The 16425-nt window shown below is 39.1% G+C and overlaps 1 protein-coding gene across 4 annotated transcripts in view; it reads right to left on the bottom strand.

The window, feature by feature from the left end:
- Positions 1-16425, bottom strand: part of GABRG1 (gamma-aminobutyric acid type A receptor subunit gamma1) — a 73171-nt gene that overhangs the window by 44780 nt on the left and 11966 nt on the right. For 2 of the 4 annotated variants that reach the window (XM_039541827.1, XM_039541828.1), the window contains exons 2-3: positions 8278-8426; positions 230-297 (exon numbers count right to left, since the gene is read on the bottom strand). In XM_039541827.1, coding sequence (XP_039397761.1) covers positions 230-297; positions 8278-8426 — 217 coding nt within the window. Of the gene's footprint in view, positions 1-229; positions 298-8277; positions 8427-16425 lie in introns of those variants that run through there. The other 2 variants (XM_039541829.1, XM_039541830.1) reach the window with 2 other exon arrangements.

Genomic DNA, 16425 nt, shown 5'->3' with positions numbered 1-16425 from the left:
TATTCTCAAAGTACTTTAAAAATTAAAATTCAAGAAAGTACAGAGAATCTTCAGCTTCTGTCATAATGGTATCATAATTCAATTTTAAAACATAATATAAATGTTCTTTAACACTACAGGGGTACACGATACTTGGATGAAAGTTAGAGGAGTTAAAGGCATTAATCTGAATAAAGACAGTGGTAATTCTTATTTATCCAAATATATTTTTCACTCAATCAGGACTTACCATATTGATTGGATCAACTGGGCCAATGCTGTTAACATAGACATCTGTTTCAATTACTGTAGTTCTCACTAAACAAAAGAGTAGCCATAATAATTACATATGTAATCAACTCTATATAATGTATGCTGTTAATGTAACTTATATTTATTAAAATAAAAATAAAAGTGATCCTCATCAAATAAAGAAGAAGTAGTCATTGCATAAGATTGGCTTTTGATCCCAGTGCACAGAATCACATGAAACATAACTCCCTTTTTTCATTGTCATTAAATGACAATCATAAACATGAATCTTTTTTGTTAAAAAAAAAAAATTTTACTATGTCTTGATATGTTTTGTATATATGATGAGAAAAAGGTGGAGGAGGAAGGTGGAAAAAAAAAAAAGAATCATCAAAAAAAAATATAAATAAAAAAAAAAAGAAAAAAAAAAAAAAAAAATAAAAAATCAAGCAACAGCATCCATCAGGTCTAGGAGTAAACATATCTACATACTGCACAGAGAAAAATCTCAGTGTAATTTGTCAATTTTTATTGAAGATGTGTAGGAATAATAAAATGGCTTTTAACCAGTTTTCTTCAACCTATGTAATTATATTCCAATGAAAATATACCTGAAGATGCATTAATAATTCTTATCAACTAGATCAATATGTCACTTCATAGACAAAATTTTGAACACTTAAAATATTTAACATTTAAATGACTTTCATTTCATAATACAAGGAAGACAGTCTAAAGTGTTCAGCAAAAACTAGCTTCTTTAAAGAGATCATCTTCTAAAAGAAGAAGGATAGAATTGCATTCAATTTATTTGGATAGTCTCTTAAAATACCTATCTGCCTTATAAAGGTCTTCTGTTGTATAGGTGTCACAGCATGGATGCAGTGCCTTCCCCCAGCTGGTTAATAGGATGGGAATTTGAGAGTGAGAGAGGCCAGGACTCAGCAATAGAACTATTGGTTTTTAAAAACATTGTTACTATGAATTTTTGCTTTTTCTACTTCATATTGCAGAGTGTGTGAAGATACACACGAAGGGAAAAGGACATGTCATGCAGCACCTCACAACAGGGCAGGAAGAATTAAGGTCCTGTGGCATCATTGTCCCTAGCCAAGAGGACTGGGCAGAATAAAAATGTGGTGGGTATGGGCTGGAAGATTTTAAAAATGAAGCCCCTTAGTCCCTCTGCTGATTTATGGGCAGAAAGGGAAAAGAGCCACAAGGAAAGTATTTAATATAGAACTAATTTTTTCCACTTTCTCGTTGACCCAAGTGAAGTTCTATTTTCTCAGGTCCAAAGAACATTTGAGGTCATATGACATGGCTGTACAGAGGTGATGAAGGGCTGCGGAGATACTGTGGGCACACTTGTGGTCTCTAGAATGGGCCTCTCCTAGTTTGAGAGAGATCCATGAGATAAGGGTCCTTGTGTGAGGTGCCACAAGGTTCCATCTGTCTACCTCCTCCTGTTCAACGCATTCAGGGTGCTGTTAAATGGGCCAGGAGACATGAGGTGAAATCCTGGCTCCCCTGAAATCATTGGCAAAGCTCCCATTTCAGCTGATCCAGCAGAATAGATTACCTAATAGCAGAATGAGATCAGAGTTTAGATGATATCAGGATGGAGGATGCCCAATTCAGACAAGACAGAAGTAAAGTTGCAAGATGGGGAAAACATCTATAAGAATTAGTGAACACTGTAATGGCTTCTGACTAGGAGTGTCACTTTTTCTTTTGGATCTAGGCAGTGCCTGTCTAGAAAAGGTCAAAAATGAGGGTGAAGGGAACAGAGACTGGAGTGGGGAGTGATGAAAACAGTGAACATCTTTATTTTTTCCATTTTAATTCACATTGGAAGCTCTGAAAATGTCAACCATCTCAATCCATGTTTTTGTTACTTTGAGAACTGACCATGCATGGTGTGACATTACACGCCATATGTTTTATGGAAATATGCTTACAGGTGTGAACATGAGGTAACTGGAATATGCTTTATGCAAAAGGTCTCTTGTAAGGTCTCATAAGAAAGATTCTAACCTACTGAATATATTCATCCTAATTGTATGCATGTATGATTCTTGTATCTGAAACTAGAAATATGAAGTATAACTCTGAGGTCCTATTGTAATTATGGAAAGTGTGGGCCATTAATGGTGGTTTAGAATCTTGATGGCTCCCATTGACTAGGGCTTTGGCTACACTGGCACTTCAAAGCGCTGCCACAGCAGCGCTTTGAAGCGCTAAGTGTAGTCAAAGCGCCAGTGCTGGGAGAGAGCTCTCCCAGCGCTGTCCGTACTCCACCTCCCTGTGGGGAATAACGTACAGCGCTGGGAGCCACGCTCCCAGCGCTGGGGCTTTGACCACACTGGCGCTTTGCAGCGCTGGAGAGGGTGTGTTTTCACACCCTGCTGCAGTGCTGCAAATTTGCAAGTGTAGCCAAGGCCTAGGACAACTGGTTATAAATGGTTTACTTACCTGCACACCTTCCTGTGTACACGTGAGCCAACCCAGGAAGAATGGAGACTAGGGGTCTTACAGTGACATGTGACCATGTCACATGGTACTGGAATCCATCTTACTCCTTGTACTTTTCCATTGATGAGGCAGGGGTGGGGACAAGCCCAGACAAAAGATTCCCACCTTGTGCCAAAGCTATAAAAGCGGGTGGAGCAGGACAAAGGGGGCTGCCAGTCATGAGAACACCCCTGCTTACCACTTAAGATGTCTGCTGGAGCTAAGAAGGACTGTATCAGGGAAAGGATTGGGCCCAGAGTAGAAAAAGGTCTAGTCTGTGAAAAAAAAAAGCTCATTGGAACATCTGAGGGTGAGATATTACCTGTAATCAGTTTCTTAATGTATTAGGCTTAGACTTGCACGTTTTGTTTTATTTTGCTTTGTGACTTACTTTGTTCTGGCCATTATTACTTGAAACCACTTAAATCCTACATTTTATACTTAATAAAATCATTGTTTATTAATAAACCCAGAGTAAGTGATTAATATCTGGGGAGCAAACAGCTGTGCATCTCTCTTTATCAGTGTTATAGAGAGCGGACAATTTATGAATTTACCCTGTATAAGCTTTATAAAGAGTAAAACAGATTTATTTGGGGTTTGGATCCCATTGGGAACTAGGTGTCTGGGTGCTGGAGATGGGAAACCTGCTGAGCTGTTTTCAGTTACGTCCGCAGCTTTGGGGGCGTGGACCAGACCCTGGGTCAGTGTTGTAGCAGGCTAGCGTGTCTGGCTCAACAAGGCAGGGTTCTGGAAGTCCCAAGCTGGCAGGGAAAACGGGCTCAGAGGTAATTCCAGCACATCAGGTGACAGTACCAAGGGAGTCTCTGTGACCAAACCCATCACATGTCGGACTAAGGATGGAACAACACGGAGCACTGTAAACTCAGGAGGGCCAAATGAACCAAAAAAATCCCTGAAACAAACAAACAAACAAACAAAAAGCAAGGCAAGGCATTACCGCACTTGCACTTTATTGATTTCCTAATGTATACAGATTAAAAATAAAAACCATCCACATGGTAATGTCTGTATGTAATTTGGATTTATACAACCTTGTTTCCATGTAGAAACCAGCAGTAGTATGCTTAGCACAGAATATGGTTTTAGAATAGCATCTTTATGCTCTAAGCATGTCAAAGTACAAACAACAAATAAGTTAGTAATAATGAACATATAAACAAACCAAGTGGCTATTAAGCAGTTAGCAAAGCTCATGAATATTGGAATGAGAGGGACAGAAAAAGACAGGCTACACAATGGCATTCTCTCTTTTTAAATTTAAAAATTGTCATAGGATTCTCAACTTTCATCTAGACAGTCACCAGAAACAGGCAGAAAAGGGAACCCAGTGTCTCATTCAAAGGATTCTACTTTTAACAGCACAGCACTCCCCCTTGTTCTCACATGCTAAAATGCTGTGTCAACATCAGGAAGAGACCAAATCCTGCTCTGGTATTTGAACCCATAAGCTTCAGGTTCAGAGACAAAAATGTTGCTACTATAAATGAGTCAAATTAATTCAACAGCAAAAATTCTTCTGTGGGATATTATTACCCTGAAAGTTAAGGATAATCCCAGTCAAGTAACTGTTCTGCAAGTCTTGAGACACTGAAACCAACACCAGATTTTATCAACATAATTGGAGTGGAGTATAGGAGGAGTGCATCATTGACTGATTTTGTTTCTTTCTCTTTGAATGTCTACTGCATTTCAATAAGTAGCAGGACAGGAGTTGAAGGTGTAGATTGTATTTCTTTGTATGGGCCAAATTTTGAGGCCTATGAAGTATAGGGTTACAAGTTTTCCTCGTTCTGGAGAGAAGTAAGAGAGGAAACAGTATGATAACCTATGCTTTATTCAGGGACAAAAGATTCTCAGAAACAGAAAGGCAATGTGACTAATGAATAAGACACTGGTGTGGGAGTCTGGAAACCTAGACTCCAATCCTGGCCCTACCAGTGACCTTGGACAAGTCATTTCACCATTTTGTGCCTGTTTCCCTTCTCAGACTTTGTCTCATCTATTTAGACCACTGGTTTTCAACCTGTGGTCCATGGACCCTTGGAGGGACGCAGACCATATCTGATTTCCAAACGGTTCTGAACCTCCCATTTAAAATATTTTAGGGGTCGAGAAATGAAAAAAGGTTGAAAACCACTGATTTGGACTGTAAACTCTTCAGGGAAAGGCCACCTCTTTCTGTGTATTTGTACAAAGTCTAGAACAAAGGAGCCTTGATCCATAAGAACACAAGAATAGCTATACTGGGTCAGACCAAAGGTCCATATAGCCCAGTATCCTGTCTTCCAACAGTGGCCAATGACATGCCCCAGAGGGAATGAACAGAACCGGTAATCATTATGTGATCCATCCCGTCGCCCAGCTTCTGGCAAACAGAGGCTAGGAACACCATCCCTGCCCATCCTGGCTAATAGCCATTGATGGACCTATCCTCCATGAATGTGTCTAGTTCTTTTTTGAACCCTGCTATAGTCTTGGCCTTCACAACATCCTCTGGCAAAGAGCTTCACAGGTTGACTGTGCATTGTGCTGCTATTAGTTTCATTTGGTGACCCCTAGTTCTTGTGTTATGAGAAGCAGTAATAACACTTCCCTATTTACTTTCTCCACACCAGTCATGATTTTATAGACCCCTATCATATCCCCCCCTTAGTTGTCTATTTTCCAAGATGAAAAGTCCCAATCTTATTAATCTCTCCTCACACAGAAGCTGTTCCATATGTTGTCGTTTTTGTTGTCCTTTTCTGAACCTTTTCCAATTCCAATATCTTTTTTGGGGGGGATGAGGAAACTACATCTGCATATGGTATTCAAAATTTATATAGAGTCAATATATTTTCTGTTTTATTATCTATCCCTTTCTTAATGATTCCCAACATTCTGTTAGCTTTTTTGACTGCTGTTACACATTGAGTGGATGTTTTCAGAGAACTATCCACGACTCCAAGATCTCTTTCTTGAGTGGTAACAGCTAATTTAGACCCCATCATTTTATATGTATAGCTGGGATTATGTTTTCCAATGTACATTACTTTGCATTTATCAACATTGAATTTCATCTGCCATTTTGTTTCCCACTCACCCAGTTTTGTGAGATCATTTTGTAGCTCCTTGCAGTCTGCCTGCGACTTAACTATCTTGAGTAGTTTTGTATCATCTGCAAATTTTGCCATCTCACTATTTACCCATTTTTTCAGATCATTTATGAATATGTTGAATAGGACAGGTCCAAGTACAGACCCCTGGGGAACACAACTATTTACCTCACTCCACTGTGAAAACTAACCATTTATTCCTACCCTTTGTTTCCTATCTTTTAACCAGTTACCAATCCATGAGAGGAACTTCCTTCTTATCCCATGACAGCTTACTTCACTTAAGAGCCTTTGATGAGGGACCATGTAAAAGGCTTTCTGAAAATCTAAGTACACTATATCCATTAGATCCCCTTTGCCCACATGCTTGTTGACCACCTCAAAGAATTCTAGTAGATTGGTGAGGCGTGATTTCCCTTTACAAAAAACATGTTGACTCTTCCCCAACCAATTATGTTCATCTATATGTCTGACAGTTTTGTTCTTTACTATACTTTCAACCAGTTTGCCCAGTACTGAAGTCAGGCTTACCAGCCTATAATTGCTGGGATCATCTCTGGAGCCCTTTTTAAAAATTGTCATCACATTAGCTATCCTCCAGACATTTGGTACAGAAGCTGATAGGTTATAAACTACAGTTAGTAGTTCTGCAATTACACATTTGAGTTCCTTCAGACCTCTTGAGTGAATACCATCTGGACCTGATGACTTATTACCATTTATCAGTTTGTTCCAAAATCTCCTCTAATGAGACCTCAATCTGAGACAGTTCCTCAGATTTGTCATCTAAGAAGAATGGCTCAGGTTTTGGAATCTTCCTCACATCCTCAGCCATGAAGACTGATGCAAAGAATTCATTTAGTTTCTTTGCAATGGCTTAATCATCCCTGAGGGTTCCTTTAGCATCTCTATCGTCCAGTGGTCCCACTGGTCGTTTAGCAGGCTTCCTGCTTCTGATGTACTTTAAAAAAATGCCATTACTTTTTGAGTCTTTGGCTAGCTGTTCTTCAAATTCTTTTTTGGCCTTTCTAATTACCGGTATGTTTTACACTTCACTTGCCAGAGTTTATGCTCCTTTTTATTTTCCTCACTAGGATTTAACTTCCACATTGTAAGAGATGCTTTTTTTGCCTCTGACTGCTTCTTTTACTTTATTGTTTAGCCATGGTGGCACTTTTTTGATTCTCTTACTACGTTTTTTAATTTGGGGTATACATGTAAGTTGAGCCTCTATTATGGTGCCTTAAAAAGTTTCCATGCAGCTTGCAATGATTTCACTTTTGGCACTGTACCTTTTAATTTCTGTTTAACTAACTTCCTTATTTTTGTGTAGTTCCCCTTTCTGAAATTAAAGCTACTGTGTTGGGCTGCTGTGGTGTTTTCCTCACCACAGGGATGCTAAATTTAATTATATTATGGTCACTATTACCAAGCTGTCCAGCTATATTCACCTGGACCAGATCCTGTACTCCACTTAGGACTACATCTAAAATTGCTTCTCCTCTTGTGGGTTCCGGGACTAGCTGCTCCAAGAAGCAGTCATTTAAGGTGTCAAGAAACTTTATCTCTGCATCCCATCCTGAGGTTACAGTTACCCAGTCAATATAGGGATAGCTGAAATCCCCCATTATTGTTGAGTTTTTTATTTTTATCGTCTCTTTTATAGTCTCTCTCCCTGAGCATTTCACAGTCACTATCACCATCCTGGTCAGGCGATCGGTAGTATATCCTGACTGCTATATTCTTATTATTAGAGCACGGAATTACTATCTATAGAGATTCTATGGTACATTTTGGTTCATTTAAGATTTTTACTTCATTTGCTTCTACACTTTCTTTCACATATAGTTCCACTCCCTCACCAGCACGACCTGTTGTGTCCTTCCAATATATTTTGTACCCTAGTATTACTGTGTTCCATGATTAGATACAAATAAGTAGTAACAATGAGTTGAGTTAAACCTGTTCTTGAAACAGATTGCATTTTGTTATCACCGACAGGACTAAAAATACCGGGTCGAAACATTTGAATAAATATTCGCAGATTTCAGGGTAGATTTTTGACAGTCAATGAAAGCTCGGTATGTTGAATACCTCCTTATCAGAGGTATCACATTTAAAATAGCAAAATGAAAAAACAAACATGGAATTGCAGTAATTTGTTACCTATTTGATACTGCCTTAAAAGTTAAATACTTTACATAGTACAATTTCTAATGTATTTGCTATAAAGAAAGTTGAAATTTCTTTTCACATGTTCCATGTTATTTATATTCTGTTTATCTAGCTTGATACATTAATTAATGAACAGTTGACTTTTAAACAGCTACTTGCCACCATTTCATTAAAACCCATGCAATGTCTGCATTCTCTGGTTCATATTTTCTATTTATTATATGTGAGATGAACTTACCTCCAATATCTGGCCGAAGTTTACTGTCATAGCCTTGAAGTAAGGAATCCAATATGTGAGTGACATCTCCACCATGAATCTTTGGTGCAAGTACCCAGGTTTTGTTCACTGTTAGATCTTCATCATCCTCATCATCTGCTTTATCAGCACTGATTCAATGAAAGAAGAAATGAGGGAAGAAAAATAGTGAACAAAATACACACTGCATGAAGAATGAAATGATAAAAAGAGTAAACATGGCAGCCTAGTTATTATGTAGAATAAAGATTTGAACGTATTCTGGTGCCAGCACATAGTTACATCTAATTGATATATAGTATTGCTTATTTTTGTGGCAGCACAGAGAACCTAGTATCTCATCCACCTGAGAAATGTGTCAAGAAGAGTGTTTGCCATTCAGAAACAATAACTCAGATCACAAATAAAGTGAAGTTGAATGAAGTCTTGACAGCAATTTTACTTTTATTTTGAGTTTTTTTTGTAAGCTTTTCCCAATTTAACTGCTGTATTTAAATCACTATGTTAACGTTTCTAAGGGGTGTTGAATCATGAGACTAGGTGTCCCTCAGAAATCAAGACCATCACCTTAGTGTCATCAACTCTCCTAGTGCCCAGTGACATCATTCCCAAACCAAGATTTCCCATACGGTAATACTTGGTTCTAGCCTCAGAATGTTCTAAAGCAGAACATATTTATTTTATTTAGTCCAGATAATGAGCAAGGATTCCTAATGTATGCATTTTTTATGACTAAATGTTCATAGTTAGGAGCTAAAAGTTGTGTCAGTTTCATTAGTTTATTTGCATTTAAACATATGGCAGCAAGAGTGCTATTATTCATTTTAGTTCCAATTATTTATCAGAACATTTTATCAAGATTGAAGAAATACACACGGAAAACAATTACATGCTCATTTATTATCTACCCTTCAATTAGATAAGAAGCAATTTATAATTTATCACTGAGTCAGAAGAAAAATGGTAGTGGCTTGAATGTGTCAATTGACACACTCAGATGATCTCCAAAAAGCCAAAAATTGCCTAGAAGTAATTTTCTCTCCATTTGAATCAAATGAGTGTGGACTTAAATATTTCTCCATTGCTAACATTTGCAATCTATGTTACTCATCCACGTATTTCAAGGAAATTGCTCTGGGCTTCTAATCAAAGTGCATCAAACTGATAGTAGTAACTATGCAGTGTTCTTGTAGCATGTTGATCCCAAGATATTAGAGAGGCAAGGTGGGTGAGGTAATACCTTTTATTGGAAGAGCTTTCTGTAAACTCAAAAATTTGTCTCGCTTACCAACAGAAATTGGTCCATTAAAAAATATTACCGCAACCACCTTCTTTCAGCAGTAACTATGGGAGTCATACAATGTATCTTGGCAAAGAGACAATGGCTACCATTAATTATAATAGAGCATATGGAACCCATAAAAGTCATAGTTACAATGCTATGACAAGCAAAGGTATTTAGGCAACAAAAAGGAATTATATTATCATCCTTGGAAGAAGTTGTACATCAATACTGTTTAAAAAAACATTATTGCTTTCCATTATACTCCTAGGGTAAGATTTTTCAGAAGTGCCTAAGGGTACATCTACATTGCATTTTAAAACCCATGGCAGCAAGCCTCAGAGACCTGGCCTTCAGACATGGGTTCATGGGGCTTGTGTTATGGCACTAAAAATAACAGGGTTAACCTTACAGCTTGGGCTGGAGCTCGGTCTCTGAAACCCAACACCCTGCCTGAGCTTCAGAGCCAGAGCTCCAGCCCAAGCTTGAAATCTACACAGCTGTTTTTAGCATTGTGACAGGAGCCTGTAGACCCAAGTTCTGAGAGTCACTGCTTCAGGTTTTAAAATGTAGTGTAGACATATTCTAGTGACTAATGTTCACAAGTCTCACTGAGAGACACTTAGGTGATTTGGAAAATCCCACCTTTAGTTTTAAAAAGTTTTACTTTCCTATAGTGAATTAATGCCATTAAAATGTGTTGTTATAAATGATGACCAAAGGATTACAAAAATCAATGCATATTTTTCATCATTAGAGGGAAATCTTCAAAGTTCTTAAGTCCTAAATGTCTAAACGAACTGAAAAGTGTTATGCACATATAAATCAAGTCCTCTTGATTCTATTCCATCAAAATAGAAATAAAAAAGAAAAAGTTCTACATGGAGAGAACTTTAAGCCTATAGAGTCAAGTATCCAAACAAGTCAGGAAACGACACTGCAAGAATATGAATGCTCAAACTTAACTCTGCTCCTTTGTATAGATACCCCAAATTAGTCTTTAATCAGATGATCTACAATTTCTCAAAATACATAATTAGGGCTGGTTGAAAAAAATTCTATCAACATTGTTTTTTTCCAATTAAAAATTGGGATTAAAACTATTTTTTTCACAGAAAGTGTCGGCTTTCGGATGATTAATGTTAGTTTGGTTTTGTCTCTCACTTTAGGAGGTGGAAAGACTTTTCTGTCTCATGTAGTGCCCCTAGAGGGAAGACTGGGCTGCTAGGGTGATGTGCCGAATGTCCAGGCGGTCAGGAGAAGCCCAGCACTGTTCTCTTCCCCTCCCCTGCTACAACTACTATGGCTGCTCAGTCTGTTCCTAGGGGGTCCCATTGCAGTACATGTTGCTGCTGCAGTTGTGAGGACAAGGCCTTAGAACGTTCGTGGTGTTTGGCGTGCTGCCAAAATTAAGCAGGCCCAAGAGGGAAATTGCTATTTTCAGTGGTTTAGAAATAAGCCAAAGCTGAATGGATTTTCATGGAATGAGCAAAAGGCACCTCTCTGATCAACAACTGAGGTGTTAATAACTATTCAAAAAAAGTTTTAAGAATCTTTTATAATAGAAAGTGTTAGGCAACCTAGATACAGGGTTCACTGACAGATCCCCCTGTAATAGCATGGAAATCACTTTAGTTCCTTAGACTTGAAAGGCACTGCATAACACTTAGCATCTTTACAGTACTGTACAGACATTATCAGGGCCGGCTTTATGAAGGGGGGGCCTGATTTGAATACCCTGCGGCGGTCCGGGGCTTCGGCAGCACTTCGGCGGCGGGGGGGTCCGCTCTGGGTCTTCCATGGCACCGAAGGAGCCCCCCACTGCCAAAATGCCACCGAAGATCCCTGGAGCGGATCCCCTGCTGCCGAAATGCCGCCCAAATCCCCGCTGCTGGGTAAGTAAAAAAAAAAATTAAAAAGGCGCCGGGCCCTGGCGTGGGGCCCGATTCCAGGGAATCGGGAGAATTGGCATAAAGCCGGCCCTGGTCATCATACAAATATCAGCAATTAAATATTTAAAGATTCCCATTAGTGGAATTCCATACCGAACACTAAAATGAGTATTAACAGAAGTCTCACAACTGTACATTCACCTTTTCAGAACTACCAATTGCTAATATTTTATGTTTTTACCTACTTGGTTACTCTAATCACTGTTTAAATTTAGTAAGAGTGTATGGGCTCTGTACTGTCTTTGCTTTTCCCCTTGAGGATAATGAGTAGTTAGACTGAATTTACAACAAAATGCACATTGGAAAGAGACATCAGTGCTGTGAAGCAAGCCTTTTCTTCTTTTTTATTTAAAGGCTCCAGCCCTGCAACTGTGACTCAGCGCAGACAGAACCTGAACCTACCAAAGACTCCCTAAAACCAGCTCCATGGAGATGCAGGGGCTTTTTCATTACATTCTGAAGGAATAGATGAAGTGGATATGATCATGTCTCCTTTTAGTGACCTTCCCACACCAAAGTTAAGAGCCACCAACTCTTAGCTAAAGGAGTTATGTTTTCAGCTCAAGTGGTAAGGGTATAACCAAAAGGTCTGACTGATTCCAGCACTTTCTAAATTATAGTACTTTGATGTACTCTGCCATAGATTCCCCTCTTTATACATTAAATACAGCATAGAATTTAAATATAACTTATTTCGCTCCCCCCTCAACCAATGGGAACATTCCCTCTCCTCAACTTTGAAAACTCTGTACTACAAATACAAATATAAATTACTAACATCAATATCCATCAGTAATATGGTACTAGGAAAACAGATGGAAGAATTTCCTCCTGGCACCCTTCAGTTTTTTCAAATTCACTTAAATAAGTCCAATGAGTATGATTCTTATTAGATGCCACATATCTTATTTTGATTATTTCTCCATGGTCTATATTTTAAAAACTCTCAATACTCTCCCTACCCAATGACAATGAAGGGGTATTTTTGTTCATTTTCTTGGGTGGCTATATTTTTTCTATGGCATAGAGGTGAAACTGTTGAATTGAAGGCTATAGCTTGAATATCTGGCAAGGGTAGACTTGAGATAGAAACCTTTTTATTACTGTGCCATAATAAAAATAAATTGATACTCATGTATATTAAAGCGACCCTTCACTCCCATCTTCTGCCACAATCCTTACCACTAAAACTTTACCCATTCCTAAAACCAGTGGAGAGAGGACAATTTTACTTTTTTATGTATATTTATTTTCTTCCAGTTTCAGTCACAGAATATTTCTGTACTTCCACTGCATGACATCTCTTTCCTCCTGTGTATTACAGGAAGTGTAAAGTAATGGAAAATAAATATGATTTGTCTCAACAAGATCCACTCTCTATGAAGCCTTTGGAGAATGTTTGTAGGCACTAAGATTAAGAATGAATTTGATAAGACTCTCAAACATTAAAAATTTATTGTTCCATGGCACTACACTAATTATCACCCATTATAATTCAGATGCTGAGTTTGACTTCACTATGAATTCTTTTAAAATAAAAATAAATTTGAAGGCACATAAAAAGTCTCACCATAAATATAAAGAAATTTCATTTCTAAACAGGTGGTTTTATTACAGTAGCTATGATGATAAACTGAACAGTAACTACATATATACGGTTAACTGTAATTAGACAAAAAGTGCCCTAATTATGCTCTATACCCTCCAATTAATTAAAGACATTACAATGACTAATAAATCCTTGAGCATAAGTGACTAATGACTGAATAAGTCTTTTCAGCATCAGGCAGCATGTTCCATCTTTAGACTTTAATATCATAAGTCTTTGTTCTACTTTTAATATGAGGGAAAATAATCAGATGAGCTTTAAGTTGTAATTAACATCTGTCAGGTTATGCAATGAATTATAAAAAATAAAGCAGTGATACTGCTCCTTCTGCCAGATGCACCATATGTAAGGTTAGGCACCAACCAGGGATTATATGCACTCTATAAATGTAAGTGCCTAAATGGAATCAATCACCATAAAGATTAAATGTTTTAGATAAAGTGACCTTAGAGTTTTCATAAATGAATTAAATGATTAATTGTGGTTGATAAGATATTTTATTTCTGGATAATGGGAACTAATAGTGCACAAGCCACAGGGGAGTGTACAGTGTTCGTTATGACTTTATGAACTTGGAGACTTTGCTTTCCTTCCTAACACAGAATAATACTTATAATAAAAAGTTATGATGAGATGTCAGTAAGGTGGTCAGAACTGGGTCAACATTTCAGGTCAACACTCTTGTAAAAGAGCTGAAATTTGCACCTACCTTCACTATTGCTTTGAACAGAACTACTAGCATTGCACTTACCTTTAGTCAAAGCCCATTGTTAACCCCTTCATTGCTCTGAGTAGAACCTCAGAGTTACAAACACCTTGGAAATGGAGGTTGTTTGTAACTCTGAACAATACATTATGGGTCTTTCAAAAGTTTACAACTGAACACTGACTTAATACAACTTTGAAACTTTACTATGCAGAAGACAAATGCTGCTTTTAACCATCTTAATTTAAATTAAACAAGCACAGAAACAGTTTCCTTACTTTGTCAAAAAACAGGGTTTTTTTTAAAAGTTCCCCTTTTTTTTAGTAGTTTACATTTAACAAAGTACTGTACAGTACTTGCTTTTGGGGGGGGGGGCAGGCTCTGCTGCCTGACCATGTAGTTCTGGTTCCAAATGAGGCGTGTGGTTGACCGGTCAGTTTGTAACTCTGGTGTTGTAACTCTGAGGCTCTATTGTACTTCAGTGCCTATTAACAGTCTACTGAAGTCACTACCTTGGTATTCATGACACATCCCTCATTCCAGCTCCATATACATTTGGACATTTGATACTGGTTAGATATGAATGAACCAAGGACAAAGTTGAGGACAAAAGGAACAGTTTGCATGATCAACAGACACCAGAGTACTGCTACATTAAGAAGACCCAGTCTTGGTTCTGTTCCTTTACTCTATAGGCTGGCAGAGGCTGCAGTGCCAGTGCAGTCAGATTGGGAAGAAGGGAAAGGAGAAAGCCAGTGCTTCACAATGCGTAATCATCTAGGGATAATTAAAGATATGGCCAGAGCCCAAATATATTTAACAGAACCTAGAAGTAAGTAACAGCAAGACTTGCTCCGTGTGTGCTCTATCCTCCAAGGCCTTGTGTGAGTGTGAGATGTATCCACTAAATAAAAATCATTACAAGAACAAGATTCACAGGAGTAACAAATTAAGTTAACAAAATTAACAGCCCACACACTTTGTTACTCATTTATAGTCCCACTAGGTAAAACCCTTCCATGCTGCACATAAGTGAGCCAATCACATAACACAAGCTATGAAAACCTGGTTATTCCTTTTTGGGCTTCCCACTGTGTTCTGTCTAGGCCTCCTGTGTAATCTAGACTGTATTAATTAGAATTTTGTCTTCCATTATTCTTTTCTTTTTAATTAAAAATGTGATTTTGTCTTTTTGCCTGGACAAAGTGATGATTTCCTCATATTTGTGTTATGGCAAATAACCATCCTTTCTAATGATACAGTTTGGGATATTTTGCACAGACTTTGCATTTATACAATAATGCTCTATTGATAAGCCTTCCAGACAAGGCTTCCAGCTGGTCGGACACCTGAACAGCCACTATCCTACTCCAGAGCATTGTACATGGTCCTATCTTATAAAGAAGTTGTTTTTCATGGCCTGGTAATGAGGCTTCAGAAATTGGATGAATTGGCCAAAGTTCACATCATCAATAGGACCTGATCCAAAGCCCATGAAGGGCAAATAAGAAACCAAAACAATTCAACTGTGCCTTCCATGGGTTAGAGAAAGACTGGGAGTCCTGAATATACACAAATATTACTCATAGGTAAATATGTATTATTTCATTGCAATGGGTACTTAATCCAGAGAACTTCCCAGCTCTGTGACTGCAATTGGAGAACTAACCATATTGAGGGGGTGGGGGGAAGAGAGGCATTCTTAGTAAGGATGTTAGAGTAGATCAATCAAAGATGATAGTTTGATTCAAAAGAGGGAGCATATATATGAGGTAATCTCTATGTTGCTTTTGATGTATTACCAACTCTCGTGTTCAAAAGATATGAGGCAGACCTCCATGTTTACTACTCAGAAGGAACCCTATACACTCTCTCCCATCCCTCGGAATGTGAGGTGGCTCCTCCTGTTCTCTGCATTCCCCAAAAGCCCTTTTCAGTCTACCTCATGTCCAGGGGCGGCTCTAGAAAGGCTGCCCCCCAAGCAGCCGCGGCAGCGCCGCCCGCTCGGTCCTGCGGGGTCCCTCTTCCTCCCTCTCGGTTGAGCTCCGCCGGAGCTGCCCGCCTGCGGCACAGGAGGCCGGGACGAGCGAACCTGCAGAGCTGCTGCAGCGCGCCAGGGCGGAGCCGGACCGCGAGAAGAGGCGACCGCCGCGCCGCCAGCGCGGCAGGGCTCGTCGGCTCGCGGCCCCCGCACCTGCCGCCCGGGCGGCACGGGCCAAAGCACGCCCCAAAGCGGAAAGCGCGCCTGCACGCGCCTGGGGCGCTTGGCGGCCGCTCATGTCCCTACATTCCTCTCAATTTGTCTCCAGCTTCCTCTATTCCCTGCTCCACACATTATCCTGCATCCCCTTATTCTGCTTCCTGTACTCCACATTCCTTTGACTCCTCAGAACTTCCTGTCCTATCCCCTAAAACATTCCCTTTCCACTGCTCCCACAGTCTCATTTCCTGATGGCAGCCTGGCTTTGGAAACAATGGAAGCCAGCAGCCTCGCTTTCACCTGCAAAGAATAAAAAGACATGGAGGCCATTTTGCTGAGGGCAAACGCAGTCTCCCATTATTGTCAATGTGATGACAATAA

This window comes from Mauremys reevesii, linkage group 5, assembly GCF_016161935.1.
Source record: "Mauremys reevesii isolate NIE-2019 linkage group 5, ASM1616193v1, whole genome shotgun sequence".
NCBI classification, from domain to species: Eukaryota; Metazoa; Chordata; order Testudines; family Geoemydidae; genus Mauremys; species Mauremys reevesii.
Note: the sequence above shows the minus strand (reverse complement) of the source record. Positions and strands in the feature narration are given on the sequence as shown.